The sequence below is a fragment of the Labeo rohita genome, unplaced genomic scaffold (genome assembly GCF_022985175.1).
Source record: "Labeo rohita strain BAU-BD-2019 unplaced genomic scaffold, IGBB_LRoh.1.0 scaffold_30, whole genome shotgun sequence".
NCBI classification, from domain to species: domain Eukaryota; kingdom Metazoa; phylum Chordata; class Actinopteri; order Cypriniformes; family Cyprinidae; genus Labeo; species Labeo rohita.
Window position 1 is genome coordinate 652667 of NW_026129217.1, and position 25476 is coordinate 678142.

The 25476-nt window shown below is 40.7% G+C and overlaps 2 protein-coding genes across 2 annotated transcripts in view; both read right to left on the reverse strand.

The window, feature by feature from the left end:
* Positions 1-25476, reverse strand: part of LOC127160213 (uncharacterized) — a 522769-nt gene that overhangs the window by 94675 nt on the left and 402618 nt on the right. The window lies entirely within an intron of this gene.
* LOC127160204 (tripartite motif-containing protein 16) lies at positions 4584-16423 on the reverse strand. Its single transcript, XM_051102859.1, has 6 exons — positions 15799-16423; positions 11781-11876; positions 11474-11707; positions 10906-11065; positions 10710-10757; positions 4584-5254 (listed from the first exon to the last, which is right to left on the reverse strand). The coding sequence occupies exons 1-6, from the start codon at positions 16375-16377 to the stop codon at positions 4737-4739; spliced, it is 1635 nt and encodes a 544-aa protein (XP_050958816.1). The 5' UTR covers positions 16378-16423; the 3' UTR covers positions 4584-4736.

Genomic DNA, 25476 nt, shown 5'->3' on the forward strand with positions numbered 1-25476 from the left:
TGTTGCCTGTTAACTCAAGGGGAGTGAAATGAAATGGTCTAAACAGTCTGAAACTGAAGTTCACCCTCTCCCCTCTTCCCCCTCCACTCCGCAGTGCACCATGCCCACTTTTGCAGCATTTTTCAAACCGGTGAGAACTAACTAGTGCTGAAACAGGGGGGTTTCATGGTGGTTCTTTCAATCACTATTAGTTCAAAGGTTTATTGTAGCACTGCTGTGAAGAATCATTTCTGGATTCTTTAAAAAAAACAGTAAATAGATTGTTCTCTAAAGAACCATAGAGTAAAAGGAAAGCAATATAAGAAATATATAAAAAGAAAGCAAAACACAACTCAAATGTATGGTTGCTCAGAAGCAAAACACATACAGTTTGCATTTGAGGATCGTCAGATCCTTCAGGTTGAACAATAAATATAAATATTTTCGATTGCATCCTATATTTAATCAGCTTTGTTGGAAAAAATGCATTAAAAAATTACTTTAAATGACATTTGTATACTTGATGGGAAATTTATGCAGCACCTTAAACATTTTAAAGTAAAATTAACAGTTTTACTTCAAGATCTGTGGTAGCACAATTCCATTGGTGCTGGTGCATTTCCATCCTTTGACCTACAAAAAAAAAAAGTTATAACAAGTCAGGGTAAAAAATCAAGGGTGTGTAATTTTAAGAGGTGTCATTAAATTATACCCGGCCTGGATAACCCATCCTGTTGAAGGTACAATCAAATGCTTCTGAGCACACATCCTCCATGACATGATGTGATAATACAATAAATTGAGTCTGTGACCTTGTTAACCTGTGCTGGTCGGGGGGGTGTAGAATGTCTTTTAAAAAAGGCATAACATATAGTCTTCATAACATAAGCTTAATGTAAATGAATGAATGAATAAATTAATGAACCAAAAAAAAAATTCTAATAAGTGCATACATACATCTAAATCTAAAACAATTTAAAAAAAAAAGTGGGGTTTTTTTTGTTTGTTTACATTTTTTAACAATTGTCACTGCTGTAATTTGGTAATTTTATTTTATTTTTTGATGTAATTACATGTGCCACTCAAAATGTGTTACACTGCAAATGTTTATTTGCGTATATATGAATATATATGCGAGACACTAATGCGATTAGCTATTATTATTCTTTATGACATTCATATGCACGTTCAATGGGCTGAGTAACATATTAATGCAGCAGGATAGTCAGTGCTATGTGAATTTAACAGCTTTATTCACGGACAGTTCACTATAGATTTCACGGTTCACGGTTTGCATCAATTTTACACATGAATTAAAATTCGGCTTATTAATTTAAATGTTGACAGATCTTCCATGTAGAGCTTGCTTTGTGGAACATCGGCTTGCTTTGAAATATATTTGATGATTGCACCTGATGCACCTGCACCCGCTCCATCTCCCACACACACCTCAGTAATTTTAATCAGTATATAATAACGAAAACAATACCTTACAAATAAAAAGAAGCAGGTTTTTACGATCAGAAATTTCTTAAACCAGTGAACCTCTGTAAACTTTTCCAAGGAGTAAACAAATGCGTACAAATAGTTCACCCTTGGTCAGTGATTGTTCCTCTTCAGACGCTGCACTGTCCATTACAATCAACGGGCAAACACTCGGCTTCTCCCCCAAAATGCTGTTGAGTTCTTCATAGAATGGACAAGTAATTCTTCCAGTGCCACTTCTATTATTTGCGTCTTTTTTTTCTTTATATTTTGTTTTGAGGTTTTTAATTTTTCTTGGCACTGAAACCACGAACGATTGAAACCTCTCTCTCCCATTTTACGCGCAATTTTTTCATAGATGGATTTGTTTCTGTATGTCCCTTCCAGACTGGCCTGCACTGATGCATCCCCCCAAACGGAAAGAAGTAAAGAAACCTCTTCATTTGACCACGGAGATGTCTCCATTTTTTTATATTTTTATGTGGGACCTGCACATCAGCAACACACCTCAGTTACGTTTCCATGGCGACGTCTGACGCATTTGCAGTGACAGTTACGTAAAGTTATGTTATTTCCATGCTTTGCTTACAAATCGGATTTGGGTTAACAGTCTGAACAAGGCTTAAGGGACTGCCCTTTCTTTCCGAAGAAAAGAGAGAGGAAGCATACAAAACAGTGATTTTTGAAGCTTTATAATTGCAAGAGGTAACTCTTATTTATTATAAATATCTGTGATATTAAATAAAGTTTTAACATATAATATTAAAGCAGTTGCAACAGTGCAATATTACAAGGCTTTGTTGTGTAATTTTATGTCAGTCTTAAATGATTAAATAACTTATTAAATAAATCTCTGGAGGGCCGGTGTCCTACAGAGTTTAGCTCTAACCTTAATCAAACACACCTGAACCAGCTAATCTAGGTCTTAATTGGTATATTTGAAACTTCCAGGCAGGTGTGTTGAGGGAAGTTGGAGCTAAACTCTGCAGGACACCGGCCCTCCAGGATCAAGTTTGGTGACGCCTGCTCTAAATCAGTCAACGTGTACATAATGTATTATATTGCACTGTGGATTGCATGACCTCAATTATTTAACTGAATAGTTATGTTTGACTTACAGTGTGTTTTTTTTCTCCTTTTGTGATTGATTAAAAGCAAGAAGATGGGGCAAAAAGCAGGAAAATCCAGAAGACAGAAGCCAACAGCTCAGAGAGCCCACAGCCTGAAGTCACAGAGAATCAGGATGACCGTCCTTCTACTTCAACAGGAAGAGCTTCATCTTTGCTTCATAGTCTGTTGGGACAGACCTACTCTGATGCTTCAGTTACACCACATCATCATCATTCAGCCCGTGTCATAGCTGTAGAGGAGATGACCAGATATCAGAGTACCCCACCACTCTTTCTATCTGAGGACCCCCTTAACTGGTGGCATGTAAGCAAGATGTCCTTTCCTTTGCTCTCCAAAATGGCAAAGAGGTATTTATGCATTCCTGCAACCAGTGTCTCTGCTGTTCCTTTACAAAAACTTGAACTTGGAAATATAATTACAATAGATAAACTATGGTAGAGATGTTGGATATTACCAAGATGATCATATTGCCCCAATTTTAAAGTCTCTGCACTGGCTACCTATTAGGTTCCGCATCAGCTACAAAATAGTACTAGAAGGCCCTTAACGGTTTAGCTCCTGCGTACCTAACTAGTCTTCTACCACGCTACAATCCATCACGCTCCCTAAGGTTGCAAAACTCTGGACTGTTGGTAGTACCTAGGATAGCAAAGTCCACTAAAGGAGGTAGAGCTTTTTCACATTTGGCACCCAAACTCTGGAACAGCCTTCTGGATAACGTTCGGGGTTCAGACACACTCTCTCTGTTTAAATCTAGATTAAAGATCTTTGCTTGCTTTGAACAGTAGCTACGCTAATTATGTTCCTATTTGTTCTCTGTTTCTGCCATGGGATTGACATCCCATGGTAACTAGGAATTCACAAGCTCCAGTGTGGATCCAGAACACTTAAGAAAAGATGATGCCAACCCCACAGAGGACTTCAGATGATGCCAACCCTGAAAACATACAGCACTACTGAATTCTGCTATTAATTTATGGTGTTCTTTGTCTGATTACATCAATAATTGATCTTTACCACACATCTCTGCCATATGTACATCAACTTGACATAGTCAATGCTAGTAAGCTACTTCTACATATATTGTAAAAACGTTGCTTTGCAACGATATGTATCGTGAAAAGCGCTATTCAAATAAATTTGAATTGAATTTGAATTGAATATTTAAGTTCTTATTTAATTTGTATCCCGATATTTTTTCTGCATATGTTTGAAAAATAATTAATTGCAGCTCTGAAGATAATTGTAAAGTTTCTAAACTAAACTAAACCAAGACATTCCTTCCTTTGTTAAAAGGTTCTAAACAAACTGAAAAAATTGTAGTACTCATTTGTGGATTGAGAACTGTTTGTTCTTTACAATTGTTTTTAGTAAGTGTATGGCCTGTCAATGTTAAATTCAGAGCTTGTTCACCCTAAATATAACTTTGTTAAAATAAAAGCTATAAAAGTAATCTTCATTGTCATTTTTAAGATGGGAATACTGTCAGAGGTTCTAACTATAAACAAAAAGCACAAAAACTCTTTGATTTATTTAGAATGTAAATTTAGCATATTTGCAAAAAAAAAAAAAAATGTATATGAAGAATCGTTTTGGAATCGGATCGTGAGTCCGAGAATTGGAATCGGATCGTATTGCGAAGTACCTAAAGATACCCACCCTTATTGTTGATGCTTTATTTTCGTCAATTTAGCCACTGTATTGAATAAATACCTGGGGTTATGTTTGTTTTCTTCTAAAAGAGACAAAAAGTAATCAGATCCAGCAGATTTTAATGTATGTAGTCTATATATCTGTGTCTTCAAAGTTTAATTCTGACAAAGAGAAAGAGAATATCTTTTTGACCATATAGAAAATGGTGAGTTGTTTCACAAATTGTGTTAGAAAACTGTAAAAACTGTAAAAATTTAATTTCAGTCAAAACAAAGAGTTTGAGAAAAGCACAGATACACATCATGACTGATCTTACTGATTTTAATATAAGCATTACACACATTTATTCTCATGCTATTTCACTGAAAGTTCAGCTGCATTAATGTCATGAAGAGAAAAGAAAAGACTATAACATCTCACCGTTACTGATTTTTCATGCAGCTGAAAGCATTACAGGTAGAATCTCTCTACAAATCTATTCCGATTCATCAACACAGTTTAACTGATGATCTATAATAAACAGTAAACCCAGGATAGAGCGGCTGAGTGAATGTGGTCTGGACTGTGTGGATGAGGCTCATTGTGTCAGAGACGCTGTAGAAGGACAGAGTTCCTGCACTGTGATCCACAAACACTCCTATTCTACTGCTGATGGGCGTCAAAGGGAGAACAGTCACTGTGTTATTGTGTCTCAGTGAGTAATTAAAGCGAGAGCAGATCAAACTCCAGGACTGATCATTGCATCCAAACACACACTTATCACCCCGTCCCTTTCTGCTGACGCTCATATATGACACTGATATACACACATCTCCACTCCACTCAATCTCCCAGTAACAGCGTCCACACACACTCTCTCTACACAACACCTGATACACAAGATCAAATCTGTCTGGATGATCAGGATACGACTGGACTGTGCCAGTGGCAGTAATCACTCTGTTCCTCTCAGACAGACGAAGGTGTTTATTCACTGTGTTCAGATCCAGAGTGAGCTGATGGGAATCTGATGGAGATAAAACACATCAAATTATTATGAAAATCACTGAATGAAAATTTTATGTAGTTACATTTTTCATGTTCAGTCTATCATCAGTGTCTCAGCACAGCTGACCAGACATTCTGTGCAAATAATCATCTACATCAGTGGTTTTTCAAACCCTGGGTCATGACGCTTAGGTTGGTCACCAGGATGATTTGATGAAATAGTATGCATGTAAGTAACAAAGTTCAAGATTTAGGGAGGAAAAAAGCGCAAACCAGCCAACTTTAACCCTCTGGGGTCGAAAAACGTGCTGGCACAGTTTGTTGCAGTTTTACTTTTATTTGTGTACATGTCACGGGCAGTAACAGAGAGAGAACCCAAATGCAGGTGAAAGTTATTCGAAAAAGCGAACTCAGCAAAAAACAGCTCAAAATAGTCACAGAATAGCAGGATCCTCAGCCTATTAACAATCACAAAATGGCAGGAGAAACTTGGAGGCAAAACCACAGGTGCAGGCTGCTACTGAAATCAGGACAGGCAGAGTTCAAAACTAGTTGGGCAGTCAGTACTAGAAAATGAGGGAAGTAGACCAGGCCATTGCAACCCTTACAGAGGCAGAGGTAACCAGATGAAATCTCCAGGAACAACAGGTGTACAGGCTTGGTGTCACGAACGCGGTCTCTGTGGCTCCCTCTGTCCTGCGCCAGCGGGAACCTTCGCCCGAATTCTGACTACATTACCCACAATCCCGTGCCTGGGGACTCACGCTACCAGTTCCGGGTCTCTCTGTTCACTTCCCCCTTGGCGGCCATTTCAGCGTGGCTCGCCGGCTCGCTCGTTGCGAAGTTTTGCCGGCTATGTCCCCAACTCTGAGTGTTTTTCTATCGGACTGCTTTACTGTTGCCAACCGGACTGTCTTTATCGTGTGTGAACTCTTGCTGCCTGCCCTTTATCGACCCACGCTATTCCCACGGATTATTGCCTTTGATCGCCGCCTGCCCCGACCCTTTGCATGGACTTATACTACTCTTTTGGTTTTGCCTTCACCACGATTGTTTGCCGTTGTTGACCACAGCCTGTTTAAACTGTCCGATTTAAATAAACTGTTGCAAATGGATCCAACGTCTCATGACCCCTCTGTAGCCTCGTCACACTTGGAAGGCCAGAGTCAGGTAGGAGGAAGATCCAAATGAAAATCCAAAATATACAGGTCTAAAGACGAAACCTCAGTATCCCAGGCTAGCCAGAAGCTCAAATGGTATAGATGAAGCCTGGCAAGGGGTTGACAGAGAAGGAGGACAGGACAGGCATAGAATCCTGGAGCCAACAGGAAAAAAAACCAAACTGGACAAACTGACAAGAGAAAAAAACAACTTAATGCTGAGCGCTCAAGAGCAAACAACAATCTGGCACAGAACAAAAGGAATAAGTAGTGCAAGCAATGAGCAGGATAACAAACAATGACAGCTTGGCTGCATCTTGACTGCAAGAAGACGCACTGTAAGGAGTAAGATAACTTCCTTTATCCGCTGGTTTAATTATAATGTCCCTCCTGTGGGACAATTCCTGCAGCGCTTGTACTTCTGCTGTTGTTAAATTAGGGGCTGGTTCTTGTATTCCTGCAGCCACTTCTTGAACATCATCCACAGTCTTGGTGAAAAAAATCCCAAATTTCTCCTGGTAAATCCTGTGGCGGATGGATCCAATTCAACCTTGAACAAAAACACTTTGCTGGAGTCAAATCTGAGCTTGGCCCAAAGAAAACTGCCCTCTGCAACACAGACATCTTTTCAAAAGTCTTAACTGAATCATAAGGGATAAAGGATAATCCTTCGTCCAAAACTGAAAACTGTGCAGGGGATAACTCCAATAACCTTGACACATTAACAACTGTTCCCTTCCGTAATGGGCCCTTTTCTATGGGCTCTTTCATTTTAAGTTTAAATGTCCAGTGTTCACATACTGCTTGTGCCATTTGTATCTACCCAGTGAAGCTTGTCCACCTCAGTTTGGAAAAATTCCCTAGGTAAAAGTGGAATGCTGTGGGCTGCTTCCTCATTAAAGCTGTTTAACATCTTCAGGTTGTCCACCTGCCGCCATGGTAACCCCTTATGATAATTGACTTTTGAAACCTCCGTGAAGTTGGCACCCCATAAAAAGAAATAATGACCAAAACAATGCCATTCGTTTGTGCTACATTTGTGCCGCAAAAATTAACGTTTGTGCTGGTTTGTTGTTTAAGATATTAAACATTATTTTTTTGACCGTGTGACGTCACTTTCCACCCCACGTTGCCCAAATCGCTCCAAACTGGGGCAGTTCATTTGTGCTCGATTTGTGCCAATTTGTGTTGTTAAAATAAACACTGTATCTGTTTTCCTTCCCTAGATATAACCAAAATATTTTCAGGGCTGTGACGTCACTCTCCATCCCAGTTCATCTAAATCACTGAAAAGCTGGTGTCATTTGTTTGTGCTCGATTTGTGCCGGTTTGTGCCTTTGAAATGAACATCAAATATGTTTCCCCTTCTTAGAAATAACAAAAACAATTTGAGGCAGTGACGTCACTCTCCACCTCATGTAGTCCAAATCTTTCCAAACGGGTGCCATTTTTTGTGCTCGATTTGTGCCTGTTTGTGCCGCTAAAATAAACATTGTATCTAATTCCCTTCCTTAGAAAAAACAAATACAATTTGATGTCACTGCCCCAAATTGTTTTTGTTATTTCTAAGAAGGGGAAATATATTTGACGTTCATTTCAAAGGCACAAACCGGCACAAATTGAGCACAAACAAACTGCACCAGTTTGGACCGATTTTGCCAACGTGGGGTGGAAAGTGACGTCACACGGTCAAAAAAATAATGTTTAATATCTTAAACACCAAACCAGCACAAACGTTCGCTTCTGAGGCACAAATCAGCACAAACGAATTGCATAGTTTTGGTCATTATTTCTTTTTATGGGGTACCAACTTCACGGAGGTCATTTGGAACATGAATTACCGCATTAGGGAATTTCTGAATGGCTACCTCCAGCAATCTTTATAACACTTTCTTTATAATTGTAGGATTACCCTTGTCCCTATTATTTATTCCAAAAGCCAAGATGACATGTTGGGCATCGGTTGACACATAAGTCCTCTGCCTGATAACATGGTAGGTTTGGGCCAAATTCGCCCCTGGGTAGTAATCCACCTCCACATTTACATTATCAATGGGCGGAAGGCGACCCACAAAATCCCCTTGGCCTGCTGGGGGCCAAACAGTTTTTGTACTAACCCCTGTGGTGATCATGCTTTTCCGGAGACCCTGCCTCATGGCAGAATCCCATGTTTATTTGTGTTTGTGCTCGGTTTTTGAAGTGTTGAACATTGTTGCCGCTCACAGACATGTCTGTTGATTTCTGGAACAATGGCCAATCAGAGGAGTTTCCTGTGTCAGAATCCACTCGCCAAGTTCAATCCTGCATTCTGGAAGCTCGAAATCCTCTCATTATAACAAAGTGTAGACACAATGTAAATAAGAGATTAATTGTGTCGTGTAGAGAGAGTCACTGATTATAGCAGAATTTTCTGAGATTGTGATAAACTTTGACGTGGTGTCCAGGAGTGATGGCCACTTATAAATGGGGGATGCTCTTTCTTATACATTAGAGGTGTAACAGTACATGTATTCATCCTGAACCGTCACGGTTCATGTACTTCTACAACGAATACAGTCAGTCACTGGCACCCAGAAGGGGGCACGCGTAATAATGCAATGCAACTATCACAACAGGAAAAAGCAGAAGAGAACAAAACAAGAGATCACTAATCCAAAACAAGAATGGCAAGTTCAGACAGCACACAACAGCTCAAAGACCCACCTGCTTGTTTTAAATCAGTAGTGTGGGAAAGTTTCGGGTTTCCTGTGAAGTACAGCAGTAAAGGAGAGCGAGTCATAGATAGGACGATGACAGTGTGCCACCGTTGTAATGCAGCTGTACAGTATGTGAGTGGAAAATGACCAATGTGCTAACACATACCAGATGACATTATACCAATGTGCAAGTCAGGCAGAAAAAGACTACAGCAGTGCAACAACTAATCCCTGCAACTTTAGATGTGAGAGCAGACAGGTCCAGAGCTATTACGGAGGCAACTGGCATGTACAATTCATCTGCAATGCACCCATATACGGTAGTATGTGATCCCAGCTTCAAGTATTTATTAAAAGTGCTCGAGCCACGTTACACAGTCCCATCTCGTGCGCACATAAGCCAGTCCGTGGTCCCTTCTCTATACACAAACACGAGAACAGCGATTGAACATGAGCATTAACAACAGATGGATTGACCTCCTGTGCTACTGAAAGCTATCTCACAGTGACAGCTCACTTCATCGACTCACTTTCATGCTACAAACGAGGCCAGTGTACGAACAGCACACAATCACTCACCTAGCTGAAAAGCTCCAAGAGGCAGTAGGAGAGTGGAAACTTAAGCCTGTTGCAGTGACCACTGACAATGCGAGAAACATGCTGTCAGTGCTGTTAATGCTGTCAGTAATGCAGGATTGAGACCACATACTGGATGCTTTGCCCATATATGTAACTTAGCATCGCAGAAAGGAATGGCAGTCAGCCAGGTATCCTGACTGCTGGGAAAAATCAGAAAAACTGCAGAGCTAAGTCCATTGGCAGTGACAGCAGAGTCAGAGTCAGAGGCAGCATTTTCCCCTCCACCAAAGAGGTCAGCCATGGTAGAAATTTTTGGCCCACTCTTCAAAACTTAAAAAGTACCAGCCTGATTTGCAGCAGCATTTGAAGCATGAAGTGTACGCCTACATGGCAAAGGAGTGCATTTTAATAGATTTCAACCCGCTTGCCTGGTGGAAGGCTCAGGAGTCTGTTTATCCTAATCTAGCCAAGCTGGCAAAGTGTTACCTGGCAATACCTGCAACCTCTGTCCCAAGCGAGAGAGTTTTCTCAATGACAGGTGACAGTTACCACCACAAGATGTTCAGTCACTAAAGAAAATGTGGACAAACTTATATTTTTGAAGAAAAACTTAAAAATAGAGTAAATATAGAATAAATCTTAAGTTTGATGCTTTATTTATTTTGGAGCATTTTCATTCAAAGAGATTTCGGTTTTGAAGTTTATTGAATTTAAAATTTAATGCACATTTAATGTTTTTCTGTTGTTTTAAGAGAGAGCTGGTCTTATTAACCTTTAAAAGTTGTATCAACAATGACCCCAAAACCGTGGTACATACCGAACCGTGACTTCTGTGTACCGTTACACCCCTAATATATTAAGGTGGGTCACATCAATTCAAAAAGGAAAAAATAGGGTCGCTCTCAAAAAAGTTTGAAAACCACTGATCTACATCATCAATTATAAATTCAGTTATATCATAATTATAATTCTTTCATCTTTTACAGGAAGAACATAAACATGCTCAGTGGGTTTTCTGCTTGTTTTCTTAGTGACTTACATTGTAGGAAGTCGCTCCTGATTCTGGGAACAGTGTTGGTGAATGTGACTGAAAATCAACAGACATGAACAGAGTGATTCTCATGTCAAGTCAAAATGATCCTGCACACATTCCTGAGACATTTCTAATAAGATTTTCTTCATGATAAGAGATGGTGGACTCATTTCTGAGAGCAGATGAATCTCCAGGACTTTACCTCTGTCTGAGATCTTCTCGAGCTCCTCTTTGCAGAAATCCTCCAGTTTGTCTCTTAACTGATGGACAGATTCTCTCAGGTCATCAAAAGGGAAGAAAGAAATTAGGGGATTGTCATTTACATCTGTAGATTCAGGAGGTGCTGAGAGAGACTGGAAACTCTACAGAAAACAGAAATCAAAACTCATCAGCTCCACACTTCACCCAATAACCTGCACCAACATCAGATTTGTGCAGCGGTGTTGACTTATTTGTAGTAACTCTCCTCAAATCTAGTACTTTCACAGCATCAGCTTCATATTTATTATATCATTATATAGAGCTACAAATTCTAGTATTTGGCACTTACACTATACGTAAACTTCTTTCAGCTCTGAAAAATGATTCCTAAGAGATTTTCAGAGCTGAAAGCCACTTATAAGCAGAGTTTTTTTATTAAATAAGATGATCAGATGAGTCTGACTGATGATTATATAAAAACATATTCATGAAATGTTTCTCTGCGAGTCTCCTGTCACAGCAGGATCTTGCTCAAGTCCACTATGATCGTGTTCTTCCTGATCTGTTACCTGCAGGAACTGGATGTGATCCTGTGTGTGTGAAAGCTGCTCCAGCTCAGTGTCTCTCCTCCTCAGATCATTGATCTCCTGCTCCAGTTGCTCCAGTCGTCCTTCAGCTTGACTCACCGCTCGCTTTTCCTGATCTCTGATCAGCCGTATCAGCTCAGAGCGGCTTCTCTCAATGGAGCGGATGAGCTCATTAAAGATCCTCTCACTGTCCTCCACTGCTGTCTGTGCAGAGCTCTGTTACACACACAGTGATTCAGATGGAGAGTCTGAACTGAGACTGAGACAAACTTTTCTTCTCCAGACTCACCTTATGAGACTCCACAGTCTCTCTCAAATGCTGAAGATCTTTCTCTCTCTGCTGGATTCTCTGCTGGAACATCTTCTGCATCTCCTTCAACTGTTTCTGGAGAACAAATGTCACATGAAACTACTGTCACTAAATCACCATGTGAACAGATGAATCCAGTAAAAGTGGAACTGAAAACTAATGGCTGTAGGTTCAAACTGTAAACTGTAGAAATAATTGATCATTCTCCACCATCATACATGAATTAACATTAAGATTAAGGCTGGTTTTACACTTCAAGTCTAAAGCCCTCTTCGGACAGCAATTGTTTTTCATGGGGACGTAAGTGATTTACACCATTTACAGGGGGTAGTCTTTGATTTAATTGCTGTCCGAATTCAGGATGTCTGTTTTTCCCTCACGACCCTTGCCCAAATTACCTACTGTTTTTTGACAAACACAAAGGTTGTGTGGTATTTTAATTGCCGTATTGAATGGATTTCTTCTTGTTAACTTAGTGTTAAATCCCTTTTTGACTAATGCCGAGCACGTACGGTAGCCTAACTGTTGTACTTCGATGTAGTTTGCATGTATATTTATTTCTGAAATGCTGGAAAGTATTTAAAAGAACACTACTTCATAACTGCTTCACCACAGAAAGTGGGAGCAGAAAAAAGAAAAAGCATGTAAACATTCAAAATGGGTCTTATTTATGGCAGCAGCAGTAGAGGTGTGGCAGTGAGGAAGTTTTCCTGGGGGGTATTTGGGGGGAGGTTCATTAGAGTTTTCCCTCTTTTCCACGCTTTTCTTCATATTTGAATAGCTTGTAAATGCACCTCCACATTGTACTTTCACTCGAATTAGTGGCAGTTCAACAGCAATTGATTGAATGGAGAACAACAAAACAGTACACACTTTGGCTATATTAAACATAGAATTATTAATTTATTAACAAAACAATTAAAAATACAAGCTTAGATATATACATAACTATAAATATATACAACCATAGCACGTCTATTTTCCCCATTTATAAACAGGAGATTTAAATCAAATAATTAATAGAATGTAACGCCACGCCAGCAGAGGGAGCCCTCACCCACTGACTGACTGTTGCTGCTCCCTCTGCTGCTTCGTTTGTTACTTCCTGTTTGGTGGCCATAAAAGGCAGGTCAAACCAAACAGGAGTCGCGAAGTATTGTTTTGCTCTTGCGGACTCTACCAAGTGGATTTCCCTGTTTTGTTTTATTGTCATAGTTTTGCTTTTTGTTTCATTGCCATAGTTTTGTCTAGTTTTCATTTCCTTGTTTATTTGTTACTTTTTGGACATCTCTTTCTGGTTTTCGGACTCTGCCAGTTTTGTGGATTACGATATTGTTTTGTCTTCGTCACTCTGTTTGTCTGGATACTGACCCTGCCTGTCTGACTACGATCTGTAAATAAAGCTTGCACTTGGATCTTACAGCGTGTAAGATCCTACGAGTCTTGCTTGTTACAGAATACTTCGCCTACCAAAGATCCAGCGGCTTCCAACACAGATCACCATGGACCCGGCATCACACCTCTTCTGTCTTCATCAAGGTAATCGGTGCATCGAAGATTATGTTGTGGACTTTTGTGAGCTGTGCTATTTGGTGGAATTTAACGATGTGGCGCTTAAGGACATTTTCCAAAACGGATTAAACAATCCAATTCGATCTGGCCGACCTGGAGGGAAAATTCACTGGTCTTTGGATCACCATTTACTGTGGGGGTAGCTGATGAGAAACCCTGCTGGCCCCCAGTATCAGCCAAACCTGTGGATTTTTCCGTCATGTCTGGAATTATTCAAGTCATGTCAGAGCCCTGTAATGCCATGCCTGCCATGCCAGAGTCTGCTCACGTCACGTCTGCCAAGCCAAAGCCTGCTCACGTCACGTCTGCCAAGCCACAGCCTGCTCACGTCACATCTGCCAAGCTACAGCCTGCTCACACCATGCCTGCCGCTCCAGGGCCTGCTCACGCCATGCTTGCCTGTCCAGAGTCTGCACCTGTCATGGCCGCCCTCCTACAACCAGCTCACAAGATAACTGCTATCTCCAAGCCAGTCCACAAGATGGCCACCATCACCAAGCCTGTTCACAAAATGGCTGCCCTGTCTGAACCTTATCAAGTCAAAAATTATCTCACCCAAATCAAATCAAGTGATGCCTGATCCTCCGGTGTCAAGTCAAGTCAGGGCTACACTTTCTGTGTCAAGTCAAGATACAGCTGTCCTCCATGAGTCAAGCCAAGATACAGCTGTTGATCTCCATGAGTCAGGCCAAGACACAGCTGTTGTTTTCCATGTGTCAAGCCAAGATACAGCTGTTGTCCTCCATGAGTCGAGCCAAGACACAGCTGTCCTCCATGAGTCAAGCCAAGACACAGCTGTTGTTCTCCATGAGTCAAGCCAAGATACAGCTGTCCTGCATGAGTCAAGCCAAGATACAGCTCTGCTCTCCATGAGTCAAGCCAAGTCACAGCTGTTCCCCAGGAGTCAAGCCAAGTCACAGCTGTTGTTCCTGAGTCAAGTCATGTTACAGCTGTTGTTCCTGAGTCAAGCCAAGTTACAGCTGTAATTCCTGAATCAAGTCAAGTTACAGCTGGGTTGTCTATGTTAAGCCCAACCACAGCTGATTTCCATGAGCCAAGCCAAGTTACAGCAAATCTTCATGAGCCAAGCCAAGTTACAGCAGACTTTCATGAGCCAAGTCAAGCCACAGCTGACCTTCACGAGCCAAGCCAAGTCAAGTCACAGCTGGACTGCACGAGCCAGGTCAAGTCACCGCTGTTCTTCACGAGTCAAGTCAAGTCACGGCAGGCCCCCCTGAGTCCAGTCAAGTCACGGCAGACCTCCCTGAGTCCAGTCAAGTCACGGCAGACCTCCCTGAGCCAAGTCAAGCCACGGCAGACCTCTATGAATCAAGTCAAGAAACGGCTGTCCCATCAGAACCTCACCAGGTCCCCTCTGACCTTCCTAAGCCACCTCACGTATCAGCCCACCTTCACTATATGGACCTGGCCCTCCGTCCCACCCCGTTTTGCCTCTGTTCCCCCACCCTCCTGGTCTGTTGTTGTTTGAGGGGGAATTCTGTAACGCCACGCCAGCAGAGGGAGCCCTCACCCACTGACTGACTGTTGCTGCTCCCTCTGCTGCTTCGTTTGTTACTTCCTGTTTGGTGGCCATAAAAGGCAGGTCAAACCAAACAGGAGTCACGAAGTATTGTTTTGCTCTTGCGGACTCTACCAAGCGTTTTTCCCCATTTTCATTGCCCTGTTTTGTCATTGCCATGGTTTTGTTTTATTGTCATAGTTTTGCTTTTTGTTTCATTGCCATAGTTTTGTCTAGTTTTCATTTCCTTGTTTATTTGTTACTTTAAAATAAAGCTCGCACTTGGATCTTACACGCTTCCTACGAGTCTTGCTTGTTACATAGAATTAAGAAAATTAATAGAAATATTATAAAATATGTTTGGAATAATACGAAAAAAAATGACAATAAATAAATAAAAAAAAAAAAATACATTTTACATAAGCATACATTTTGTAAATGAAATTCATTTAATTTATAGCAAACAATCATGTGACTGGCCACATAAGTTTTATATAAACGTCTACAGTGGAGAAGCAAGTTCTGTGATCTTACGAACCCGGAAACACGCTACTCATGTGGCCAGTCACATTATTGTTTGCTGTAAATGAAAATAATTATATTTCTATATGTATCTCTCTCTCTCTCTCTCTCTCTCTCTCTCTCTCTCTCTATATATATATATATATATATATATATATATATATATATATATATATTTTTTTTTTTTTTTTTTTCATCCAAATCCATACATTTTGTCACTGAGGTGATATGTCAATTTATTTTTACTGACATCCATATGAGAAACAATTACTGTCTGAATAGGGCTTAAGTAAACTTTGTAATGTGAAACTGTATGTAATGTACAAAAACAAAATATGGACTTAAAGTGTCAGCAATATGTTGTCAGTATCTAGTTTTAAATACCTGTTTTTCTGTCCTCTGTGCTGCAGCTGATACGATGTTGTGGTTTTTATGTTCATATTTTGTACACAGCACACAAATGCATTGTTGATCAGTGATGCAGTACATTTCCAGCTGTTTCTCATGTTCATGGCAGATCATCTCCTGCAGTTGTCCAGTGACATCAGTCAAATTGTGTCTCTTTCCTTCAAACAAACTCTCATGTTGTTCAAAGTGATTCTGACAGTAAGAGTTCAGACACACCAGACAGGACTTGACGGCTTTGTATTTTCTTCCAGTACAAACATCACACTGCACATCTCCAGCTCCAGCGTAAATGTCAGCAGGAAGTTTGGTCGTTTTTAGTTTCTCCACCACTTCAGTCAGCATGGTGTTTGTAGCTAAAGCAGGTCTTGGACTGAAGGTCTGTCTGCACTGAGGGCAGCTGTAGACTCTCATCTGATCTTCCTGATCCCAGCAGCCTGTAATACAGCTCTTACAGTAACTGTGTCCACACTGGATCGTCACTGGATCCTTCAGGAGATCCAGACACACTGGACAGATGAACTCATTCTGATCCACTGAAATTCTGGCATCTGCCATTTTACTGTGTAAATACAAAGACACAAAACTGAAAATGCTTGAAATGTCATGCGTTTCTTTCTTTAAACTCAGGAAATTCACATTTCCTGTTTCCGTGTTTAAGTCATGTGTGTAAAACTGGTATGTCTGTGAGTCTGTAAAGCAGGTTCCTCATTGCTGCTCCTGTAGTGGAGTCACACACACATTAGAAATGACTGCAGATTCAAATGCACAAATCCCGTCATATGAAAGATTGTACATTGATAAATGTGCCAGCAGAAAACAATCGTCATTTGAATATCACACCCCTAAAAACACCTCGGTTTAGAAGCCTTGCCCCTAGAATTTACAACACAGAGAAACGTAACCCAGCCAAAAACAGGAAGTAATCTCATGAAAGTGAAATTGATCTTTCTCTAAAAATACCCTTAACCCTTTAAATTGCAAACAATGGCACTGATTTGTAAGCATATTAAATACCAGTAAACATAACAAAACACTATAAAGGCCAACAAACATTATAAACACTATATAGCCTATTTAGTTCCTTAATCCACAACAAAACCTTTAAATTAATGGTATTACAGAACAAGAATGAAAAAATGAGAAGCTATAAAATTTTATATTAAACTACAAAGTAAAACACAAATTAAGCTATAGTGGCATTCATTATAAACAGAATACAGATGTCAAGCTAAAATGAATTTATTGAAACTAAGCAGCATTTTAGTTTGATTAATAGCTGGAACGTCAAGTTAGCAATGCTGAAATTTGTGTGTGTGTGTGTGTGTGTGTGAGGTACCAAGGTGATCAGTTACATTTAATAAAATAAAGATAAAAAAAAAAAGTTTGTTTTACTTTTATTAAGCTGTTAATTATTTAATAGAAACATATTTTGTGTAGCCCTGTTTATTTTATTCCTTTTATAATTTCTGTTTTTCTTCATTCACAGAAGCGCTGCAGGTATGTGATGCAACGATGTGTGAATTCTCATGGTCTGTTCTTCATACTGCTGTGCATACAAAGCTAAAGACCCGAAAGAAACAAAAAGCAATGTTCGCTCACGTCCATACTGATAAATTGCAAGTTTTGTGTAAAAACAACCATATGCCCAATTTTCTGTTGTATGTTTGTTTCATAAATGAGGCCCCATTGACACTCACACATGCGCATAGAAAGAGCACAGCACTTTTAAAATTGTTTGAATAAAATAAATATACTTGTTTTCTTAAAATTGTTATGGGTTCCCTTTCGAGGAACTCGAACTGCGTCCTCTAGAGGTCGCTATTGGGGAACGTCTCCTAAGTGACCCGTGTCTGAAGCTATATACAAAAACTACAAGGTACTGGCCGGCGACAGCTTATGACGTCACTGCCGGCGCGACTCGTCGCTGCTGGCGCGTCATACCAGCGCGACCGCATAGTACAAAAGGGCGCCGGTCGAACACAACGTTCTCTTCTTTGTCTTCATTTTGACCTTTTGTCTTGTGCATTTCTCTCACCAGGACGGCTCATCTGTGACGTTGTGTGGTAAAGAGCAAGGGTTTTCAGCTCTCGAGGGAGTTTATTGTGCTCTTTGTTTGTCTCTTGCGAGAGACAAACACGCTCTGATACCCGCAGCTTTCTATACGGAACTACACGAGCTGTGTATGTATGGTGAGGACTAAGCGAATATCAGTCTCCAGGGAGTTGAACGCGATCGTCGCATTCAATGCTTGTTTCTTGCGAGAGACAGGCATGCTCTCATACCCGCTCTCACGAGCTCGCGAGCTGTGTGTGTGTGGTTGAGAGCAGCGCGTCCAGCTCTCGAGGGAATTGGATGTGCTCATCGCGATGCATTCGCAAAAGGAAGGGGGGTGAGTCCTCAACTGTTTACCCGAGTTGTATATCCGAATTTGCATGACTGCATTTGCAAAAAAAAACAGCATTAACAACGCATTCGACTGTGATGGCAGCTCCGTTCTCATCTGGTTCCTGGGGGAATCCAGTGCCTAGGCAGAGTGTGTTTAACTCACGTGGGAGCTGAATATATGCTGCACATTACGGTTGCGGTTGCGGTGTTAATTTTGTGCCATAATCGGGTTTATGGACACCTCCTGAGCATAGCCATCTGAGGGTGGTTATAGTTCAACCATGTTTATGGTAAGATAGACTTAATTTAGAGGCTATCTATGGAAGCATAGCTATCTGAGGGTAGCTATGTGCTTTCTAAGACCCTTCTTTGGGGTTCTTAATAGCATCTTCCTGGAGCACTGCTGAGATGGTGCTGTCTTCTGCAGGGTTATGTTCTATTAGGTTAGAACAGCCTAGGTGGTGTAAACAGTTTCGATGCACCATGATTGAGGACCATGATGGGTGAGTACGATCCTTTATTATGTATCTAACCACATGATGTGCTGGGACCATTAGTAAGAGCAGCCTTACTAATGGTCCGGACTCTATCTAAGTCCCTGTGTCCATGATGGGTGAGTACGATCCTCGATCCTCTTCATTACATTTTTATTTGGTGTTAAGCCTTTTTGGCTTGTGTTGCAGTATGTACAGTTGGGCTGTTGTGTTCTTCCTGTGTTTCAGGGCAGGACGCTCTCCTGTGAACAGGACCCCTGGATGCTATTGATGTCTCCATCCTACATCAGGCATGGAGGATTTGGCTACTGTTTCTGATAGCGGTACCACTGGACACTACAGAGTAGTTCTTGTATGTTGGGTCCTTGCAACATTACTGCAACCCCCAGGGCTGGTCGAGCACCATTCAGGTAACCTTTTGTTTTACATGTCTCATGCTCACCCTTATTTCTCCAGGACTTGTTCTGTCCTTGTTCTAGATAAGCTCTTGGGAGGTTTCTTCACGAGATGCCCCTGACATCCCTGGCGGAATGCAACACATTCTTTTCATACCTTGCCCTGAGGGGCTTCTGTGGCTGTGCTATCCACCCATTCCTCATGCTCTAGGGTGTTTCTGCGGAAACCCCTTTTCCCTTTTGCTGGCTCTGGAGCAGCAACCTGTCTAGGCATGATTAGGCCCATTTTGTTCATGCGCACCTGAGGGTTGGCTAGAACAGGGCCTGTGCTCTCTTTTGAGAAAGAAAGCATGAACTACCTGGGTGAATATAGCTAAAGCTCCTCCTTGGACGGGATATGAGGTGCCCCTTTTCTCTTGGTGCTCGCCTCAGCTACGGGCTGAAGGTTTTAGAGCACAAACTACTTGGGCAAGTATGGCTGCAGTCCCTTAATGTGACGGTGTCCCCTCATAGCCATTGCTGTTGCCCTGAGCAGGCTCCCCTCCATGGAGGGTTGGCCTTGGTGCTCGCCTCACCTACGGGCTGAAGGTTCTAGAGCACGGATTTCTTGGGCGAATATAGCTAAAGCCCTTCTTTGACAGAAGGTGATGATGCCCTTTCTAGCCATTGCTGTCGCCCTGGAAGCTCCCCTCTATGGAGGTGTTAGAATTTAATATCTAACTTGATTAACTGCAGAGATTCGATTTTAGTTGAGCGATGGAGCACAGAGTCAGGATCCTGGACCATTGAAATGACCACACACAGAAAAAGGTGTAATTCACTCAAATGCATTTATTAAAGGAAGACTTCAACATTTATATGGTAAATATGAAGAAGTGAAATCAAACATCACCCCTTCAGGAAACACACAGTACATCATGTCCTATGATTCTCTAGGCTAGACTTATGTCATGTCTACTTTTCAGGTTAGTATGAGAAGGGCACAGGAGGTCAGGATTATTACAGTCTCACAATGGCCACTTTAAGACAGAATGTCTTACTTAACACTCCTGTGCCTTGTATAAAACAATCGTATTAGTATTCACATCAGTAATAGTATTAATATCACAATCAACAAAACAATAACATTAGTATTACCGTTGAATCAAAATACACTTGAATATAACTAATATCATTTGCAATTGAATACATGTAATCATCTGGAATCTGATTATAATGATATAAAATGCTGTAATCATTTCTATGATTCTATCAAGTAATCAAGCAAAAATCAAACTCTGTTATAATTTGTTTCTTTCGGGTCTTTAATTCAATATAAGGTCTTGGATCTGGAGCTGGTGGACTAGCCCCTTCTCGTTGCACACTTGGCATAACTTGATACACTGGATTATACATGGGGTGAACAACAACACAATTAACAACAAAACAATAATCGGTATTACAGTGGTGAAAATCCAGGTTTCCCCATCCACCCCAGAGGCTGTCCAGCCAGCTAAACCAGGAGTCATCTTTTCTTGGCTCCGGGATGGATTCCCTCATGTGAGTTAGGATGTCTGTGATGTTATCTGAATTGTCTGGAATATAGAAACAACAAGATACCCCCCCTTTCTCAGAGGTCAACCCCTTTCTCAGAGGTCAACAAGGACCAATCTATTTTGGATAACTGCTTCTTTCATTTTCTTTAGCTCATCAGTGATTAGCCCTAATGCATGAGCGGTATCATTCTCCAATGACAAAACCTGCCATGCTAACCCATTGATTTTATTTAAGGCTACTGTTGTCCCTACTTCAGTAAAGAATCCTGCTAAGGACCATCCTATATTTTCCCCTAGAGTTGTCCATGGATCCACTGTCTTATACCCGTTATATCGATTAGGCATGCTATTTACATCTCGTTTTTCTCTGCTCTGCTGTGCAGCATTGCCCATGATAGTCTCACTACCTCTTTTTACCAATACTGTAGTTCCTGTGGAGAGTAGAGCAGGATAACAACATCCACGCCAATCTCCCTCATCTAAGTGATAATAAGCCATTCCTCCACAGGTCCAAATCATCCCTGGTGCACTATCAAGTTGTGAGAATGGACACCCAAAATGTTCTATTGTTCTATTTTGATACCTAACAGTGCAATCACTCTTACCCTGAACTGTGTTATTCACTGTTATGGTGGTTCTGCAATCTGACATCCCCACATAATGTTTTCCCTTAGTTGCACAAATACCTAAATCTGCGAGGTGTGACTGCACCTGAAATGCTGTTCCTTTAAAAGGCAGGCCTGGATATGAACAATTATAATCTTTGAGTGCAAACCTCAGTGCCCTATTTGCTCTTATGTTATCTGCCATCTGCATTATCACAGTCATCTGCTTTGGCATATCACACTTATTTTTCTCAGGGTGCAACATTTCTGAGGTTATTTGTTGTGTTTTCCACACTGACTGTAACTGCATACAAATCCAACAATCTCCTCCTACCTCATTCTTCAAAACACTTCTTTGCAGTAATGCCAATGCACATGCATAATTTCCTTCACACTTAGTTTTTGCTGCCCTAACTTCCTTCATACCAGCATTCATACCTGAATTCATAATAAATTCTATATCGGTTGGTGAAACATCATGTGGGGTATTAACTGGATTCGGAAAAAGTCCCTTCATTATTGTATTGTCAAGTCGGGTTCTGGATGGATTACATTAATCTGTACTTCTTGATAAGCATCCCTATTCTCTCTAGCCCATGCACAATAATATAACCCAGCATCAGTGAACTTAACATTGTATATAGTAATGTTTAACAAGCACATATGTTGTATCTTCTTGTCCCAAACAATCTGATCTACTATGCTCACTCGAAATCGTTGATCTGTACCCTCTAAGACCTCTTTCGTCAATTGAACAATAAGTTCATCAAATGCAAGAAGAGCTTCTACAAATGAACACTGCGTGAAACTCTCTAGTGGCGGATAATCCATCAATTTGGCCCTTAATGCGTACAGGGTTGTATAAGGAGTTAGCACTGTTTGGCTCAATGGGCCACCTATCTTCTAGCCTCGGATAACCCCCACCTCACTATAAGAGGTAGTTCCTTCCTCAGCTTAATCAGTGGTTTTCCTCCTACCTGTTAAGCATTAAGGTGAATCCCCTTTTCAGGATTCAATTTAAAAAATTGGAGCTTTCCTGCTCTCCTGTAGAATACTGCTTTACTCTTGAGGCTCTTTTTTCTTATTTCTGTTATTTCTGTTAACACTGCTGGTAGCAAATCTACCCATTTTTCCCCGTTTCCAGGACGGCTTTTGTCAGCCGCCCCTTAATGGTTTTGTTTAAACGTTCCACGTTTGAACATGATTGCGGATGGTACAGTATGGAGAAATTCCAATCGATGGACAATGATTTGTCCAAAAACTGCGTAACCCTGGATGCAAATGGCATCCCATTGTCACCCTCAATGGTAGTAGGTATACCAAATCTGGGAATTATCTCTTTAGTTAGAATTTTAACCACGGTCTTAGCGTCCTCTTTTGCACATGGGAACGCAAATTACCTATTGGTGGCATATGTGTAAAATCGACCTGCACATGCTGAAAAGGTGCTTCTGGATGCAGTAATGCTTCATGTTTAATCGGTCTGTGCGGATTTACCTTTGCACACGTAAGACACGAGTCTAGAATGAGCTTAGCTGTTTTATGTACATCTGCGATGCAGTACAAATGATTTATTACTTGTACTACTTTTGCACAACTCGTATGCGACAAACCATGGTAATGCCTAATGAGGATTACCAATCCTAACTTTGGGAGTGCTATTCTTCCCTTTTCATTCCTCACAATACCAACTTTATCTGGTGCACACCCGTGTTTACTCCAATGTTCTAAGTCAGTTTGTGTCGGTTGACTTTGCAGAATCTTAATGTCAATTTCAGGTACATTAGTTATGTGAACAGACATAGTTACCTGGCTTTTGTTACCCATATCAAATGGAAGTTTAATCTGGGCTTTTGCTGCTTGCTTTGCAGCCTCATCTGCTTTTCTATTTCCTACAGCTTGTTCATCATCTCCTGATGCATGACCTTTCACTTTTACAATGGCCACTTCGGCAGGTAGCTGTACTGCTTCAGTTAACTGTCCTATTAGGTTTGAGTGCGCTATTGGTTTACCATCTGCTGTCTTAAAATCCCTAGCTTCCCATGTCCTGGCAAAGTGATGCACTACCCCCCATGCATACTTTGAATCAGTATAAATTGTTACCCGTTTTCCCTCCATCAGCTTACATGCTCTTATTAACGCTGCCAATTCTGCAGCTTGCGCTGAATTATAGTCTAAGGCATAAGCCTCTATTGTTTCCCCAGTTTCTGACACCACAGCATACCCACAAAGGTAGACACCATCAAAAGGTTTTGAACATGATCCATCAACATATATGTGCTCCCCGCCAGCAGCGACGACTCGCACCGGCAGTGATGTCATAGGCTGTCGCCGGCCAGTACCTTGTAGTTTTTGTATATAGCTTCAGACATGGGTCACGTAGGAGACGTTCCCCAATAGCGACCTCTAGAGGACGCAGTGTCTCGTTCCCTTCTCAGAGAAACCAGGGTTACATACATAACCTGAGACGTTTTCTTTGGTTATTTGAAAAATAATATAAAACGAACATTCAGTGGACTTTAAACGGAAGTCTACTAGACGTCCTGAATGGCCGCTGAGCATCCTGTGGACATCAGTGTCAGTGCAAAGTGATGTGTATTTACAGTGTGCCATTGAAAATAGTTCTTGAATGATTTATTCATTTTAAACAAATCTTTAATATGACTCGGAACAAAGTTGTCTCAGGGAGTGATTCGTTGAGTCGCGCATGCGCAACATTCTATTAGGTTCTGTACTGGAATTAGTTCACTTGTTTCGAGTTTTCGGGTTTTTGGAGTCGTTTGTTCACCTTATGGATCTGTCACAGGATAAATTAATGACTCAAACCGAAGACTCGAGCGATAAACTAATCAATTATTTTTTTGGCTCACACTGCATTGGTTAAGCTTATGGGGCTGTCACGTGATGAATGAATGAGTCAAACCTGAAAACTTGTCAGATAAGAGGTGAGGTAATCATAGACTAAATACCTAGGTAAACAATGAATTAATCTTTTCTGTTTCTTATAGCATTATAGTTTTGTCTTGTTTGTAGTGTGACAGTGTTAATTTCGTTGACGAAGACTATGACGAAAAATATTCGTCAACGAACATTTTTTACAGACGAAAACTAAATAAAACTAAAAAGTCAGATATGATGACGAAGACGATGACAAAATGTAACTGACACTTTAGTCGATGAATAAAAACGAGAGGAAAATGTTGGGGCGGGACGAATGGAGAAGAGATCCAATAAAAACTACCCTTTTGTGGGGAAATCCAATCAGAGCGAATCTTTTGAGGGCAGGATGATCTTGGCAAAGCCATTTTCAAAAGCCGCGGTTTTCAAGTTATGAGGACGTTTGTTATACATTATATTTAGTTATACATTATACTTGGTTGCACAGTCTTGGTTACAAAGCTTTGGTTAATTTAAGTTGACTTTTCTTGTTAGCAACACGCTAACGTTTTGTGCGTTTTGTACTTACAATTACATGATTTATGGGGAAAAATCTTCTAATATTTGGTCTACTAAAACTGGACTAAGACTAAAAGACTTAAGACCAAACTAAGACTAAAACTCTTATGATATTTAGTCAACTAAACTAGACTAAGACTAAAAGATTTCAGATGACTAAAATAGGACTAAAACTAAATGGTGTATTATTCCAAAGACTAAGACTACGACTAAATCAGAATTTGCTGTCAAAATTAACACTGTAGTGTGATCAGCGTTTGTGTAAGCAGTAAATGTGTTAGGGAAGTAACACGTAACATTTTAATTATATTTTGCTAAAATGAACGAAATGAGCGAAATGACTCAAAAAAGTTTTGTTCATTTTGCTGAACGAGACTCAAAGGTCCAAGTTGGTAAAATGATTCGAACTTCTCATCACTAACAGGTACCAGATGAACCTGGTCTCCCTTTTTATAGGCCAGGCTCCACCCCCTCCTTGGGCCTGTACCATTCACAGGTAAGTGTCTCCACGCACATTTTGTACATACTTATGGAAACATATTAACAAACACATAAACACCACCAAACATAATTATCAAACAATAACAGTAAACAATTAACATGGCAACAACCATTAGGCTTGAAAACTTCAGACACAGGAACCGTAGTACCCCACACAAAAACAGTAATCGTTTTGTCAGTGATATCATAACGAACCCCTGTTCAGTCATTTGGTTTGGCTGGTGTAGCTCCGTAGAGTGGGAGTTTTCTCATTCTTCGTTTTAATTACTTTTTAAGGAAGAAG

Coding starts and splice junctions, on each gene's coding strand:
- LOC127160204 (XM_051102859.1), bottom strand. CDS start 16,377: ATGGCAGATGCCAGAATTTCAGTGGATCAGAATGAGTTCATCTGTCCA. Junction 11,066..11,473: donor ATCACATCCAGTTCCTGCAG/GTAACAGATCAG, acceptor TGTTTTCTGTAG/AGTTTCCAGTCTCTCTCAGC. Junction 5,255..10,709: donor CAGGAGCGACTTCCTACAAT/GTAAGTCACTAA, acceptor TATCTCCATCAG/ATTCCCATCAGCTCACTCTG.